Genomic DNA, 13,666 nt, shown 5'->3' on the forward strand with positions numbered 1-13,666 from the left:
AATCCAAAACATTTTCCGAGTTGCTGTGAATAATCTCTTCATGAATCACAGCTCCGCAGTGCAAGGTTGCTGTTGTGAAAGACTGAGCTTGTGATCTGTCTGTTGCAGAACTGTGAGAGTCCACCTTCCCCAAGAAACTCTAGGATTTTTGATGATGAGAAACCACTCTTTCAGGACAATCCCTGCAAAGACCATTTGCCCATAAGTGTTGAACAGATGTAAAAAATATGTCTGGAAGGGATCTCAAAAGGTTCTCCTGCATTGCCTTCCTCTATGCAAACAGCTGACAGCCACTTCCCACCTCATGAAACACTGGAAGAAATTGCAAGGTCATCCTTTAGGAGCAGTCAAGGCAAGTAAAGATGAGTGAGATAGGACAGTCAGAGTCCAGGAGAAAACTGAAGTAAAATTGGGCAATATGTCTACTGCTTAGGCTGAATATAAGTGGTTCTGTGAATAGCAGCTCAGTTGTTTATCTCCTGAAAAAAAATGACCTAATCCAGGGGTATTTTTTGTTGGTGGTGAAAACTTTATAGATTTTACAATAGTGATAATAACTTAAGAAAGACAGCTAAATAAAAACCTCATAGTGGACAGACAATCAAATCAGAGATGACAACCTTCAATAATGAAGATAAGCAGGACCAGTACAATGGATTAGTTATTTACCAAAGAAATTCCAGTTTGAGGGATTGCTGTTCTGCCAAATGGAAAACTCACCATGTAAATACTGTTTTGATACACATTTTAATGTTCCACATATTTCATTGTCTTACACAACATTATAATAATTTATATGAACTACATATAACAATTGTTAAAGTAACAAGGTAACAAAACTAAAACCAAATTTGCTGCTTTGAAGTTTGTTTTGTATGAAACCACTGCTAAATTCCAGTCTGTTTGCCTGAACATCTGTGTAAATAGGGTGGAGTCCAGCATGTCCTTAGGATGATGTGATTTCTACTGCAAGTATAACTGGCAAGCGTCAAACGTCTTGATCTTACCAAACCACAGACAATCCAAGAAATATCATACAGAAAGTTAAAGCCAGTGTGTGGTGGCTAATAATTCCACTGCTTCCTCCGTGCCACTGCCAAGCGCAAGGCCCGGATAATCAACTTCTCGTTATTCAAGACATTGTAATCAGTCAGTTTCACCAGTTTGTCAAAATTTTCTTCGCTGAAACACACCTCCCTTGTTGTAAATGGTGAGAGGATGCTGGAGACATCAACTTTGCCTTCAGCCATCTCTTCAGGACTCCGTTCCACACCTGAGGGACAAACCACAAGGAGATGCACCAATAAGGTTTTATTGCAGCATGTGGCTCCTAGCAGTCATTTACATAATTATAGGTAGAAAAGGGAGATATGGAAGGAAAGATATAATTTGCCAGAGGGATGTAAAAGTAACCTAGGAGCACTGTATTCTTTAGCATCTGGATCAAGCCTGTATCCAAATATCGTTTTACATCGTTTGACATTTACATCACCCAAACAGGTGGAAATCAGAACAACATTAGCTGCAGCAACGCTAGACCACTGCATAGTCTTTGTTACCCAAACCAGAAAAGCACAAGCAAAAGGCAAACAAGATAGACCTGTACTAGATAAAATAACAACCCTCTCACTGAAAGTTCAGAAGAAATTATTGCACTCAGACAGAGGACATCATTCAAATTAAAACTGAAGATCTCTGTCCACTCAGTTCTCAGTCTGGGGGATTACTTTTAAATACATGAACAAAACCCAGGTGAATGGGTTTACCACCAAAACCACCAGAAGGTTTTGCATCTTTCTTTGCAACCAGCAGTGCATAACAAGCCCATGTCTGTAGAGTAAAATAGCTTGTGTTGAGGACCTACCACCCATGGTATACATATTTTGGGGTTTTTACCTTCATACTCTCTCTAGTAGTTCCTGTGATATAATTGCCTATACTCATCTCAAAAGTATTCAGAAAAGCTTCTGGAGCTCAGATAGTTCAGACATACTGACACAGACCAGGTTTGGGTTTGTTTTTTTTCACTGATGAGACTGATAATGCTGACGTTGGAACGGTAAAATATGATAGTGAGACATTAGACATGAAATGGAAAGGACTCACTGGGAAAAAGAATTTTTATTAAAATTGCTACCACAGATGACTCACCAGGAGCTTTATATTTCTTGAAGGTGTCATTTACTAGAGGGAAAAAAAGCACTGTTGGAGCTTGTGGACTGTCAGCATCTTCAAACACGTAGCATTCCTTCAAGTTTTCCCTGTCTTCCTCACTTATCTCAATTTTGGGAAATGGAATTCCTTGCCCCAAGAAGTACTTTGCAATCTGATCCAGAGGCTGAATGAATGAATAAAATAAATAAAATTAATACAAAAAATCAAAACTGATCCAGAAACCTGGATATTTTAAATCCCAGCAGCTAGTAGCTAACAGGAATATTTTAAGGCTTGAATCTTCCTCTGGGAAGATGAAAATAGCCATAACCACACCAGACATTGCAGCTTATCTTATTTTCCACATTGTTTTAGGCAAAATAAGAAAACAGTCCCTTTCTTTGAACTTGAAAATGAAGCCAAAAGCCACAGGACTAATTTCATAATTCCAGTGAAACAAGTTCAGAAGGGGAAGGCAAAGAAACTGCAAGAATGGAGATGAAGCACATCAGTCCAAATTATTCTGTATCATTGTCTTGACATCTTCATTATTTACCACTTTCCCAGTCTTTCTGTCCTCTCCATAATTGGTGATTGCTTGATAATGACTCCCTATTAACAAATACACTTATCAACATACCTTATGATCTCATAAAAAAAAACTTTAACAGCTATATTTACTATAAACCTATGTTTATTTTTATATTATTCTCATTATATATGCAACACTACCTATATTAATTTTAATTATTAATCACGTCTGGTATCAGCCAGTATATTTCCCTAAGACTAATATGAGATAAAGAGGCCAAGACACATAGGTTTTCTCATTTAATTTGTTAAAATATTGTCAGGGTCTTTGCTTTTGCAACTCTTTCACTACAAGGATAGCCAAAATCAGTATCAGAGTACCAGAACACTTCTCCATCAGCTCTTCAAAACTCTTGAACCCAGTGCAGTGAAGACCTTGACGATTTTAAAATGCCTATGATCCATCACTGTCTTCTAATATTTTTCTTAGTTACTGAGAAATAAATCCCCTAATGATCTAAATAATAAATCAATATTAATGATCTAATTCCCATTCCAATACTAAAAAGTTAGGCGTTTTATCTGACGAGTTCTAGAAACAAAAACACCATGAATGTCTCAGCTACCATGGCTTTTCTTACCAGTGTCTGGGACCCTCCACTGTAATTCAGATGTAGGATGACGTCCACCTCCCTCTTTGATCTCAGAAGTGGTGGGTAGCTGGTATTAATGAAAAAGCCAGTATCAACCAGGGAGAGTTCATTGTCTGCTGTTTCCATCAATTTATTTGGTAAGGAATCTATCACTGTGTCTGAAACATAAATATTTTTCATTACAACAAATAAAACACAAGATTATCTGCTCCTCTGAAGAAAGTTAAAAAGGGAAGAATGGAGAATTTTGTCCCACGTTGCCTCTGCCTTCCTTTGTCTCTAGCAGTACTGATTTACAGGAGTGACACACTACTGCTTTTTCCTTCCTTCCTTCCTTCCTGGGCACCACAAGCTGCTTTGGCCCTGAAGGGGAGATCCCTCCTGCCTCCTTAGGCTAAACTCAACTTGTCTGCTGGAACAAAATACAATCAGATACAATTTCCCCCTTCAACACACACCCCAAAATTGAAATGCTATTCAAAACTGGCTACATGTTTTTCAATTGTAGAAGGGAGAAGTGGAATGTCAGAAGTCAGCCTCGTCTCTTCCTCTTTGTTGGAAAACCTAAACCTCCTTAGAATACTACTAAAAAACAGGCTGAGTTACTGTGCCTTTCCAGGTAGAAAATCCTTCACTCTCCAGGTACTTGTTATGCAGCTGGAAGCCTCTGATAAAATTGGGGTACTGTGCAATGGTTGGGCGTCCTGTTAAGACATCTCGCAGAGCAGAGGAGAGGACGCTCGAGGGAGTGAATAGACATGTGTCCACTTCATAGGGATTCATGGACATAAAGGGTTCTTCTGCTGCAAGACAGAAAGAAGAAGTTCTAAGTTTAGGATGGTTTTCTGAAATTATCAATATTTTAAAAAAATGGAGTGACTAATACCAACAGTTATCACCTTCCCTCACCCCAAAGGTAAATCAAACATAGTTATAAGCCCTTAAGGTCTATGCTACCAAATAAAACTCAGCATTAGACAGTGCTGCCAGGCGGTCAGCCCCAACTCCCACTCTAGACTTCCTCAAGTGATGCCCGCCTCTACAGTAATGTGTGATAGACGGGAGAGATGAGTCACAAAACATACAGAAAGACAACACTGGCCTTTGAACAGGACACCTTCTGAATGTGAATATCACTCAGCTGCAATATCAGCTACCTTAGAAGACCAGCCACTCCAGGTTCCCTGTGCAATTAATAGCAAGAGCGAGCTTTCTCCACGAGCAGTTTAGTTAAGAAAATAGTCCTCTGCAAGAGCTGTTTTCTCTACACGCATTATTAGTGGTCAAGGAGAAACATACCCTAATTTAACAATCTTAAGATATGTTCTTAATACAACATGACTTCTCCATGTCTGCTGGGGACTGTTTTTGTGTCTCTGTGACCTTTAGAAAAAGGAACATCTTTGCCAAAGAAGCATAATTTAGTTCTAAATCAGGCAGAAAAAAAATCATAGTTGATATCTCTATTTTGTCTTCTTCATCTTTTTCTCTCTGACTTTGACGATATTTCTTTATGCATTAGACATCTTCACACAATATAAGCAATATATACTGGTGGTGAAAAAAAAATTAAAAATCTCACCAATATCTTTTACTCTGTCTCTGGTCCATCTGCACCAGAAGTCCTCTGAATCAGCAGCCAAATTCCAGACATACATCACATCTATGGAAAATATACTACTCCACATGCCTGTAATATGAACGAGTGAATAGAAGCTGATTGATGGAGTAGCCTTGGAAGAATTTTAATTGATACATACCTTCAGTTCTTCCACTTGGATACTTCCTTTCTGTCTGTATGGATACCTTCACAGGCATATTTCCTAAGTATGTCCCTGCTAATGTAAACTCGCACCAGTTCAACCTGTTTGCTGATGTCTTTCCAGTGCTGCCCACCACAGACCATGAACTCACTAGTGTCAGGTGTCTCTCAAGTAGACCACCTTTCCCCCTAGGCAATAGTCACCTTGCATATAGCAGATTCGAGTCTCTGAGAGCTTCTTCACCATCCTTCCCATAAAGAATTCACTTCCAAAATGTTCTGCGCGGATAGATGCTCCATATTTCAGGAAACCAACTTCATAGGGAGTGAACTCCAGCCACTCTATGGTAACAGCAGCCAGACCATGAAAAGGCAGTAATATGTTAGCTATTGCTAAACAGAGGAATACTAGAAAGCAAATAATGAGAAAGACACTGGCTAGTTCATAATATGCTCTTCACCAGCTATAGCTGTATCTGTATTGCTTGCAGTACTGATGCCATAAGGTCCTTCCACATCATGGGAGGGCAGTCCCTGGCTGTGATACAGCAATCTCCAGCAGAAAAGCCCTGGCCCCTTAACGCAGTTAATCTTACCCAGAAGTATGTATTGCTCATGTATAACTTGTTCTCTTTAGGGCTCTAGTGACAGAGAGCTCAGTATTCATTTGGTATCATGTATTCAGATGCTCATATTAAACAAATACTACGAAAATTAATAGTAATGGAGATTTTCCTGACACTGGACCCGAAAATTCAAATTTCTCCCATTCACTGTGCAAAACAAGACCATGTGGAACCATCATAAGAATTTGTTTTATTACAAGGTTTTTGTGCCAGGATAAATGGTGACTTGGACATCTTCTGTGGTAAAACCATGTTTCCAATTCTGGCAATATAAAGAACTCAAATGCTAAACACTTAATATTTGTTTGTTTTGTTTTTTGTTTTAGTTTTAGTCATTATTATTTGAAATTTTAATAGTTGTTTGGGGTTTGAGGGGGTTTTTTGCAGTTAAAGAACTATTGTATTATTAAAGCTGATTGTGTGGATATTATTTAAGTTTGGATTACTTAAATTATAAAGTTGTTAAGAAATCTAAATCATAACCATTACCTCTGAATGCCTGGGCACTATAGTTGGACTTGAGGTTGATGGCCACATAGATGGGCAATGGGTTTTGACCATTATCCACTGCCTGCCGTTGGTCCGAAAGTCTGTGCTCATCTTTCTGGTTTTGATTAAAAATAGTTAATGAAACGAGGTGAAAAACAACTTACACTTGAAATAATATAATGTGAATTATCAGCTTTATCCAGGTTCCCCATTCCCATTCCCAGTTCACTGGATTGCTCAGAAATACCTGCCATGGAATATTCCAAACTTGGCAAATATCCCATAAGAAGCAGCTATGTGGGATCTCAGATTTTGATATATGCAGAAAAGTTGATTGTAGATTCATCAAGAAAAGAACCCAAACAACATTCCCAGGAAAAATTATGCTGGCAAGTGGAAGGAAAGGTTCTTTCCTTAGATGGGTCTTAGCAAAGAATTTATCATATTTTAAGATATTTTGCAAGTATACGCGTATGCAAGAATATATTCTGTTGCACATGACAATTTAAAACTTCCTTGTATAAACATAAACCAGACGGAAACTATTCAAGATATACTATTTTTAAGGTAATAAGATTTCTATCACTCTTTCTTAACACTTGATATCATATTTAGAGAATGGTCTTTCCCACTATATGAAACATCTCCATATGTCACATACTAGGTCACTTTATAAATGCGTATCTTCATTTATGCTAGAGAAGCAAATTATTTCAAATTTTTAAGTGCCTCTTCTAGTGAGAATATTTAACGTCCAAAGCGATTTTTTTTATGATTAAAAATATTTTTTCTCAGGAATCTTCTTTCTTTAAGGAGAAAGAACACCTTTGACTGCTATGCCCTGGCTCCTTCAGTTCAAGGTCAACCTTTCTTCATATCAACAGCAGTGCGTTAAAAATAGATCTGAATATATAATATTTAATCAACTACTAAACTAATTATTTGCATTAGTAGTGCTGAATAGGATCCCAGGATGTATTTTCTTCTTCCTAGTAGCTATAGAAGTTCAACAGGTTTGTGGAAAAAAAAGGAGTAATACCTTATCATGTAGCATAGATTCAATTACAAGCCCCCAGAGGTCTATGAAAGAGGTGTTATGTCCTTCTTTAGACCTCTCCATCAGGTCATTATAGTAGTACTTCAGACAGTCCAAAGAAAAACAACAGGTCTTGGATTTGGTTACTTGCTTGCGAGCTTCCTTGATTGCGTCCTCCAGATACTTTTGTGACCAGTTAGCATCCTCATATAAGTTTGCCATGGTCCTGAAGAAAGGTTAGAAGAAAACAATCAAAGAGGAGTAATACTGTGGGGTTTGCCTTCAGAAAACTTTCATGCAACCTTTTTACCTGTTCCTTAATTCTTGTGGGATTCACAACTAAAAATTAAACGTATTTCAAATACTCTCATTTCAAGAGCAAACAAAACCTCCAATCTTTCCTGGTTTGGTGACGACAAAAGTTTCTGTGGGTCCAAAAATTATCTTCAAATTCAAGGGAGAAAAAAGCCCAAGACTCAAGGATATTAAGTGCAAAGGCTCCACAGGTCCTCCTCAAATTCATTTCTTGAAAGGTGGGGAATATTCTAAGGAGCAGTCACTACTTGTTTGGTCTAGTCCTACATTCAGTTTCATGTATCTGCTAATGGCTTGCACCAGTGAGAAAACTGGGCAGTCCTTAGGCATGTCCTTGTATGGCCATTCTTATTTGTCTCCTTGAACTCATAACACAGACAAAGTTCTCAGACCACATACATACAGAGAAGTTAAAAGAATTTTGGCAAATCCTTAGAAAAACTTACCATTAGGTTTGGATATAAAGGACTAACACTCAATTCAGTGAAAAAAAATTCTCCACTTCCAAACAGGTATAGAAGAGAGAAGGTACCTAAAACCTACTTGATTAAATACCTTAGTATGCCCACTAGAAGAAGAGAGCACTTAACAATGAGCAACCATAGTTGCAGTTTCTCCAGGGTCAGTAACTTGGTGCCATTTGGTGGGCTTCCTGTGACATATTAATTCCACTAGGCCCACACATCTTTTACCAGAGGGAGATGCACTGTAAATCCAAAATAGAAGTGAGAATAACCAGCAAGTGGCAGGCATAAATTATTCTTCTCATCTTCCTTCAGTTTCCAGTCTAAAGACAAATTTGTTGCACTTAGTTTAAACAGTTGATAAAATACAAAAAAGGAATAGAGCATTCATATGGAAATATCAGGCATAGACTGAGTCAGTGTGGTGACAAAAGCAGCTCACAAATGTGATGATTGATCTCTTAATCAGTGTGTTTTGTCTCTTTGTTCCAGGTGGACAGAGAGGAGACTGCGGGGAGAAGGGAAATGCTTTTGGTCTGCTAAGTGCCATATAAGCCAATGGTGTTGTACAAAGAGTCAAGAGCATTGAACAGAGAAAACATAAACCTTGTTTGGGTCATTCTCACCATGTGGTACCCGATAAACCACCAATGTAGGAAATGCAGTCTAACAGGTTGAGCTTCTGCAGACCCAGCAGGCTGCCATACATGGCAGTGAGTGATCTCGTGCCTCCCCCTGTGGTTGTAATGGCCACCACCGGCACCTGTTCAACACAGCAAGGCAGAGGGAGAGAAAGCCACGCACCTATTAGAGACAAACAGTCCTTACTGCAGAAATCAGATAACAGGTTGCAGGCACCAATACAAGCAGTGATGTTGCTTCATATGAAAAGGGTGTGATTGTTGCAAAAGGCTTCTGTTTGCCATCACCTGACTGATGTGAGAGGGAAGGCTTATGTCTTATCCACTCAGATGAGGCAGACAGGAGGGTGTTTGCTTAATACAGAAATGGAAATCAACCTCATCACCCTGGAATTTTTCTCAAAGTGTATTATTAGAGGCCATCATAGAAAATACAGGATTTACCACACTGGAGCAGATTAAGGATCCATGATTCTGCCTCTAACAATGACCAGTGTTGCAGAAGAATGCACAGCACCCTGTAATCAGCCAAACTACACAATAGCCAAAGCCTTCCTGGCCGCAGGCCACTAATTACTAATTACTTTACATCCTGAAGCACAGTCATTGATAGGGTTTCCCCCCTTTCACAGTCCAAGTGTAATTGAAGAGACAGACTATTCTTCTCTTAATCTTTTCCTGATCTAGTACACCCTTTGCTTCCGTTAGCATCTAGAGTTGTGTGGATGTTTACATGCCCTATGGAAAATGTCTATTTTTATCTTTCAAGTATTAGCTTCTGATTTCATAAAGGAATATGTTATTCTAAAGTCAATGAATAGAGCATGAAGAAAACAATTCTTCTATCCTAAAAAACCCCAAAACCACAGAAAACCCACCAAAATAGATGTTCTTGGTACTTTAAACTCTTTCAGAGCCTAAATCCAGGAAATGAGGAAAAATCTCATAATCTTAACTAAAATCAGAATAAATTCCAAAATTATGTTCTGGGTTTTACATCTTGTAACTTTTTCATTATGAATTAAAACTCTAATGTGGGTTTGTTGTTTTTTTTCAGTTCAAATGTAAGTCAATTAACAAGGTAGAGGGGATTTTTCCTAAAATGCTAAAGAGTATTCTTGGTGTTTGTATGTTTACTTTTCTGATTGTCAGTAACCCAGCTAGGCATAAGCAGTTACAAAATTTATGACTCAACTATGGAGACAGGAGCAGGAGCTATAGTGATACAGCTAAACTTGCAATAAGCTATTTCATCCACAACTCATGATGCTGTAACATTCACTCTTCTTTTCCAGGTTGATGGTTTTATTCTATCTGCTGGTTTTCTTAAGAGTACAGTTTTTTTGCTGCAGAAACCACCCCAAGAATTTTTATTCAGATGTTTGTGTGAAAATATTTGCTTCTTCCTCTCAAAACCCCTTACATGTGCCATGCCCACGACCTTGTGTCTGTCACTGAGATAAGGCACACTCTTTCCCAGGCAACATCCCCCAGCAGTCCCATGTCTGCCCACTATAAATTTTACTCCTGAGACCCATGAGCAATACCAAGAATAAACAGGATTGGGCTGAATTGAGGAGCTGTCAAGAAGTTTTTGGGTCTGTGAAGACATTATCCTGCCTCCTCTGCTCTGCTACATTAGCAGGCCACTGCTTCTCTTGCTCATCCCTTGCCTTGGGTGGCCAGGCCTGGCCCACAGTAGTAGCATTATTCAAGTTGGGCTTTTATTTGTGGTTTGAATTTGTGAGCCAGGCCCTGATTTCTGGAAAGGAGTTGCCGCCATGGACTGTATTGGCTTGCCTCGTGCTCTTTCAGATCCTCTTCCAAATTGAGAATCTTTTTCAGGGCAGCAGCAACATATTTCTTCCTTTTCCGCAGGAAATCCTGCTCTTCCTTGCACAGGCTAAAACCCAAGCGCACATCCAGATCTCCTGAGCTAGAACAGACAATGGGACAAATCAATGCTCATGTCATTTATAGCTGATTTCAAGATCTGTAGGGCAGGTAACCAGAAAATAAATCATCTGTAAAACAAGTTAGTTCCAAGTCTGCATATTGATCAAGGAAAGAAGAAAAACAAGCATTTCTACTGACAGTAAGGAGTAGCAGTCAGGATGAAGAGGAGTTTCGAAGGTACTTTAGATTTCCTGTTAACACGGACACAAAAGGAAGGCACACAAGTCAGGGAAAGATCACCAAAAGGGATAATTTTGGCCGTATTTTTTTTCTGTGTCATTCCTGTTTGTCACCATGACATCCTGAAAAATTCAAGTGATGCCATCATCACTTGTTCTCAAGTTTTGACAGTCCACTAACAGTGTTTAAAGTGATGGTCCTAATCAGTTACATGAGGGAGTTGGAACTGCAAAGCAAGGATCACTCCCTGCTCAGCCTCTGTCCTGGGAAATCCAGCCTTTCATCTGTGTCCTTAACAGATTCTTAGATAAGCATTTGCAAGCTTCATCCTGCAAATGTACAGGAATATCCATCTTTTTTTTTTTCTCACATGTGCAGACACCTGTAATTTTGTCCCTTGATAAACTGAAGCACAAGCAAAAAGAAAAATCAGAAAAAAAGGTGCAAACCCAATCAAACGGCAGCTAATGTTATGTGCCTTCAACAACACAAATATACTCATTACTGAAAAGAGCACTAAATATTGACCAAATCTTCTTGGTCACATCACCCTCTGGTGGCTGCAAAGTCTGTCCTGAATATTATTTTCACCAATATTTCACAAAATTTGAGTGTTTCAAGGATTAATGCTCCTAACCCTCCGTTCCTCTGTTCTCCAGCAAATTTGGTTTATCTCACAGTGTAATTTCAAAAACAGAATAGTTTCAACTGATTTACTCTACAAAACAAACAACTCTTTTAGTAATAGATTAAAATTTCTCCTGCTCTCTCTATAAATCTGTGTCTTCTAGATTCACATTTCAATATATTTTGTTATGGTCTGAGGTTGAACAGGTAACTCTGCACCTACACAAAGTGCTCCCATGTCATGAAAATCCACCTTGATTCCCTTCTATATATCACCCAGTAGTGGGGATGGTGTGAACCACGTGAACTTTTCAGCTATACCATAAAACATCATCATCTTCAATTTTACCTATCACTGGTAAAATCCTATCCCTGCAAGTGGGTTGTCAGAGGTGCAGCTGGCCAGATCTCCGCTTCCATTCTATTTGGTGAAGCAGGAGAAGGGGCAGAAGCCCTACGTTTATTTTGGTGATTTTGCAAAGTTAAAGACTGATAGAGTTTATTTCAGTCATTATGCAAATCTGACTGTTGGCATAAATGGGAAATAAAATTAATATGTGAGTAGTACAGTTTTACTCACATGTAAGAACCATAGTCATAAAATAAACTAATTTACTCTGAAGAAATCTATGAAGGCTCACATACTCATATTGAACTGCACAATCCTGTAACTGCAGCAGACTTGTACTCACCTCAAGCACCACGTGAGCACAGGACAAAGCACTCACGTGGCATGTGTTCATCTCTCCACCTATCACAGAAAAAAACCTACATAATTAGTTTACAGTAGTCCTGGATGATAGGACAAAAAGAGGCTATCTTACCATTTTCTTGTTGTCAAGCACAAGTGAAATGAATTATCCTAGAAATTGAGAAAGTAAAACTAATTACCATCAAATTTTAAAACATTCTTTCTTTCAAGCTCAGGCAATGCCTATTGAGTAAGAGAGGGGGATTTTAAATAATAAATCATAAGGTTAAGGACTTTTTCATACAATTAGCCAGTCACATTTTCTCTTCTCTTATAAACCTGCATGTTTGGGGCAGGTAGTGCACCACAAGTTTGCATGTCACACCAGTCACCAGTGCACACACTTAGAAGAGGCAACAGGAATAAGTTAACTTATTAAACTAAAATAAAAAAATACATACAAAACCACTCCCACTATCAATATTTAGACAAATTAAAATCTGAATTAAGTTCATAATCTCATATTTTTTTTAATTATTAGCCATTCCAGAATTACCCCAATATAAAAAAAAAATCTTGAATGCATGTACATATGCACTTTTGTCACTTTTGTTCCTTGAAACCACTTGGTTCTAATTGTGGGATGCAGGGTTACAATGATTTTCATATTATGAAAATTATTGTTAACATCTGCTTCCTTAAAAGTGACTATGACAAACTATTTTTTATCATTTACAATAACTAGCTGTACAATTTTACACAGTGATTTTTTTATTTGGTAACTTTATTTCTAGCAGGACAATATCAAGTACATTTTAAAAATATATATTTCGAAAGGTTCACAGCATTCACCTCTTCTAGTACTATTTCCTTCTGCAAAGGGAGAGAATTCAAAGGGAAAGAAAGGACCCCAGGCTTCTCTGTTTCATTTCCATCAGCCAGCTGAAAAAATGTAAAAAGGAGTTGGGTATGCACACAGGAAATGTTTGTCATCTCTAGAATTTCTCATACTAAGAGGGCTAGTTCAGTTCACTGGTTACATTAATTTCTTGTTCTAATTTCATTGAGGTTAATGGTAACAGACAGAAATAGAACTTACCTCTTCTGGCAATATAATATCCAGTCTTGTCTGGTCATTTATGATGCAGTGAAACATGATGATATGAAGGCTGGGACCAGAGTCCAGCAAAATCTTCTGGCTTCCTTCATGTGATCCTTTCACTGTAAATGTAAGCTCCTGGTCTAAATGGAGAGGTAGGGAACAAAGAGAATTTTAACTATCCTAAGCAAACATACACAGCTAATTAAAAAAAAAAAAAACAAACCAAAAAAAAAACCAAAAAAACCCCAATCCGCTTCTACTCTGCACTCTTTCTGTCTGATTTTCCCTACACCACGATGACTAAGTAGACTTTGGGTGTGTGAAACAGACTGAAAACTGATATAAAATATCTTGGTGAATCTGTATAAATCATAAATATACAGAAATCACAGATTTTTTAAATATCACAGCTTGTTATTTGGTAGGTGCTTTCCATAAC

General features: G+C 38.2%; 1 protein-coding gene across 1 annotated transcript in view; it reads right to left on the reverse strand.

Annotated features, from left to right (window-relative positions):
- Positions 1 to 1,064: 1,064 nt before the first annotated feature.
- Positions 1,065 to 13,666, reverse strand: part of LOC103760150 (cytosolic phospholipase A2 epsilon) — a 32,300-nt gene continuing 19,698 nt past the window's right edge. The window contains exons 9-21 of the mRNA XM_018082232.2: positions 13,225 to 13,367; positions 12,978 to 13,067; positions 12,259 to 12,296; positions 10,472 to 10,607; positions 8,657 to 8,793; positions 7,255 to 7,477; positions 6,216 to 6,330; positions 5,305 to 5,442; positions 4,921 to 5,028; positions 3,950 to 4,141; positions 3,327 to 3,496; positions 2,152 to 2,338; positions 1,065 to 1,273 (exon numbers count right to left, since the gene is read on the reverse strand). Of these exons, the coding sequence (XP_017937721.1) occupies positions 1,065 to 1,273; positions 2,152 to 2,338; positions 3,327 to 3,496; positions 3,950 to 4,141; positions 4,921 to 5,028; positions 5,305 to 5,442; positions 6,216 to 6,330; positions 7,255 to 7,477; positions 8,657 to 8,793; positions 10,472 to 10,607; positions 12,259 to 12,296; positions 12,978 to 13,067; positions 13,225 to 13,367 (1,886 nt within the window). The remainder of the gene's footprint in view (positions 1,274 to 2,151; positions 2,339 to 3,326; positions 3,497 to 3,949; positions 4,142 to 4,920; positions 5,029 to 5,304; positions 5,443 to 6,215; positions 6,331 to 7,254; positions 7,478 to 8,656; positions 8,794 to 10,471; positions 10,608 to 12,258; positions 12,297 to 12,977; positions 13,068 to 13,224; positions 13,368 to 13,666) is intronic.

Source organism: Manacus vitellinus, unplaced genomic scaffold (genome assembly GCF_001715985.3).
Source record: "Manacus vitellinus isolate BGI_N305 unplaced genomic scaffold, ASM171598v3 scaffold_6_pilon, whole genome shotgun sequence".
Classification (NCBI taxonomy): domain Eukaryota; kingdom Metazoa; phylum Chordata; class Aves; order Passeriformes; family Pipridae; genus Manacus; species Manacus vitellinus.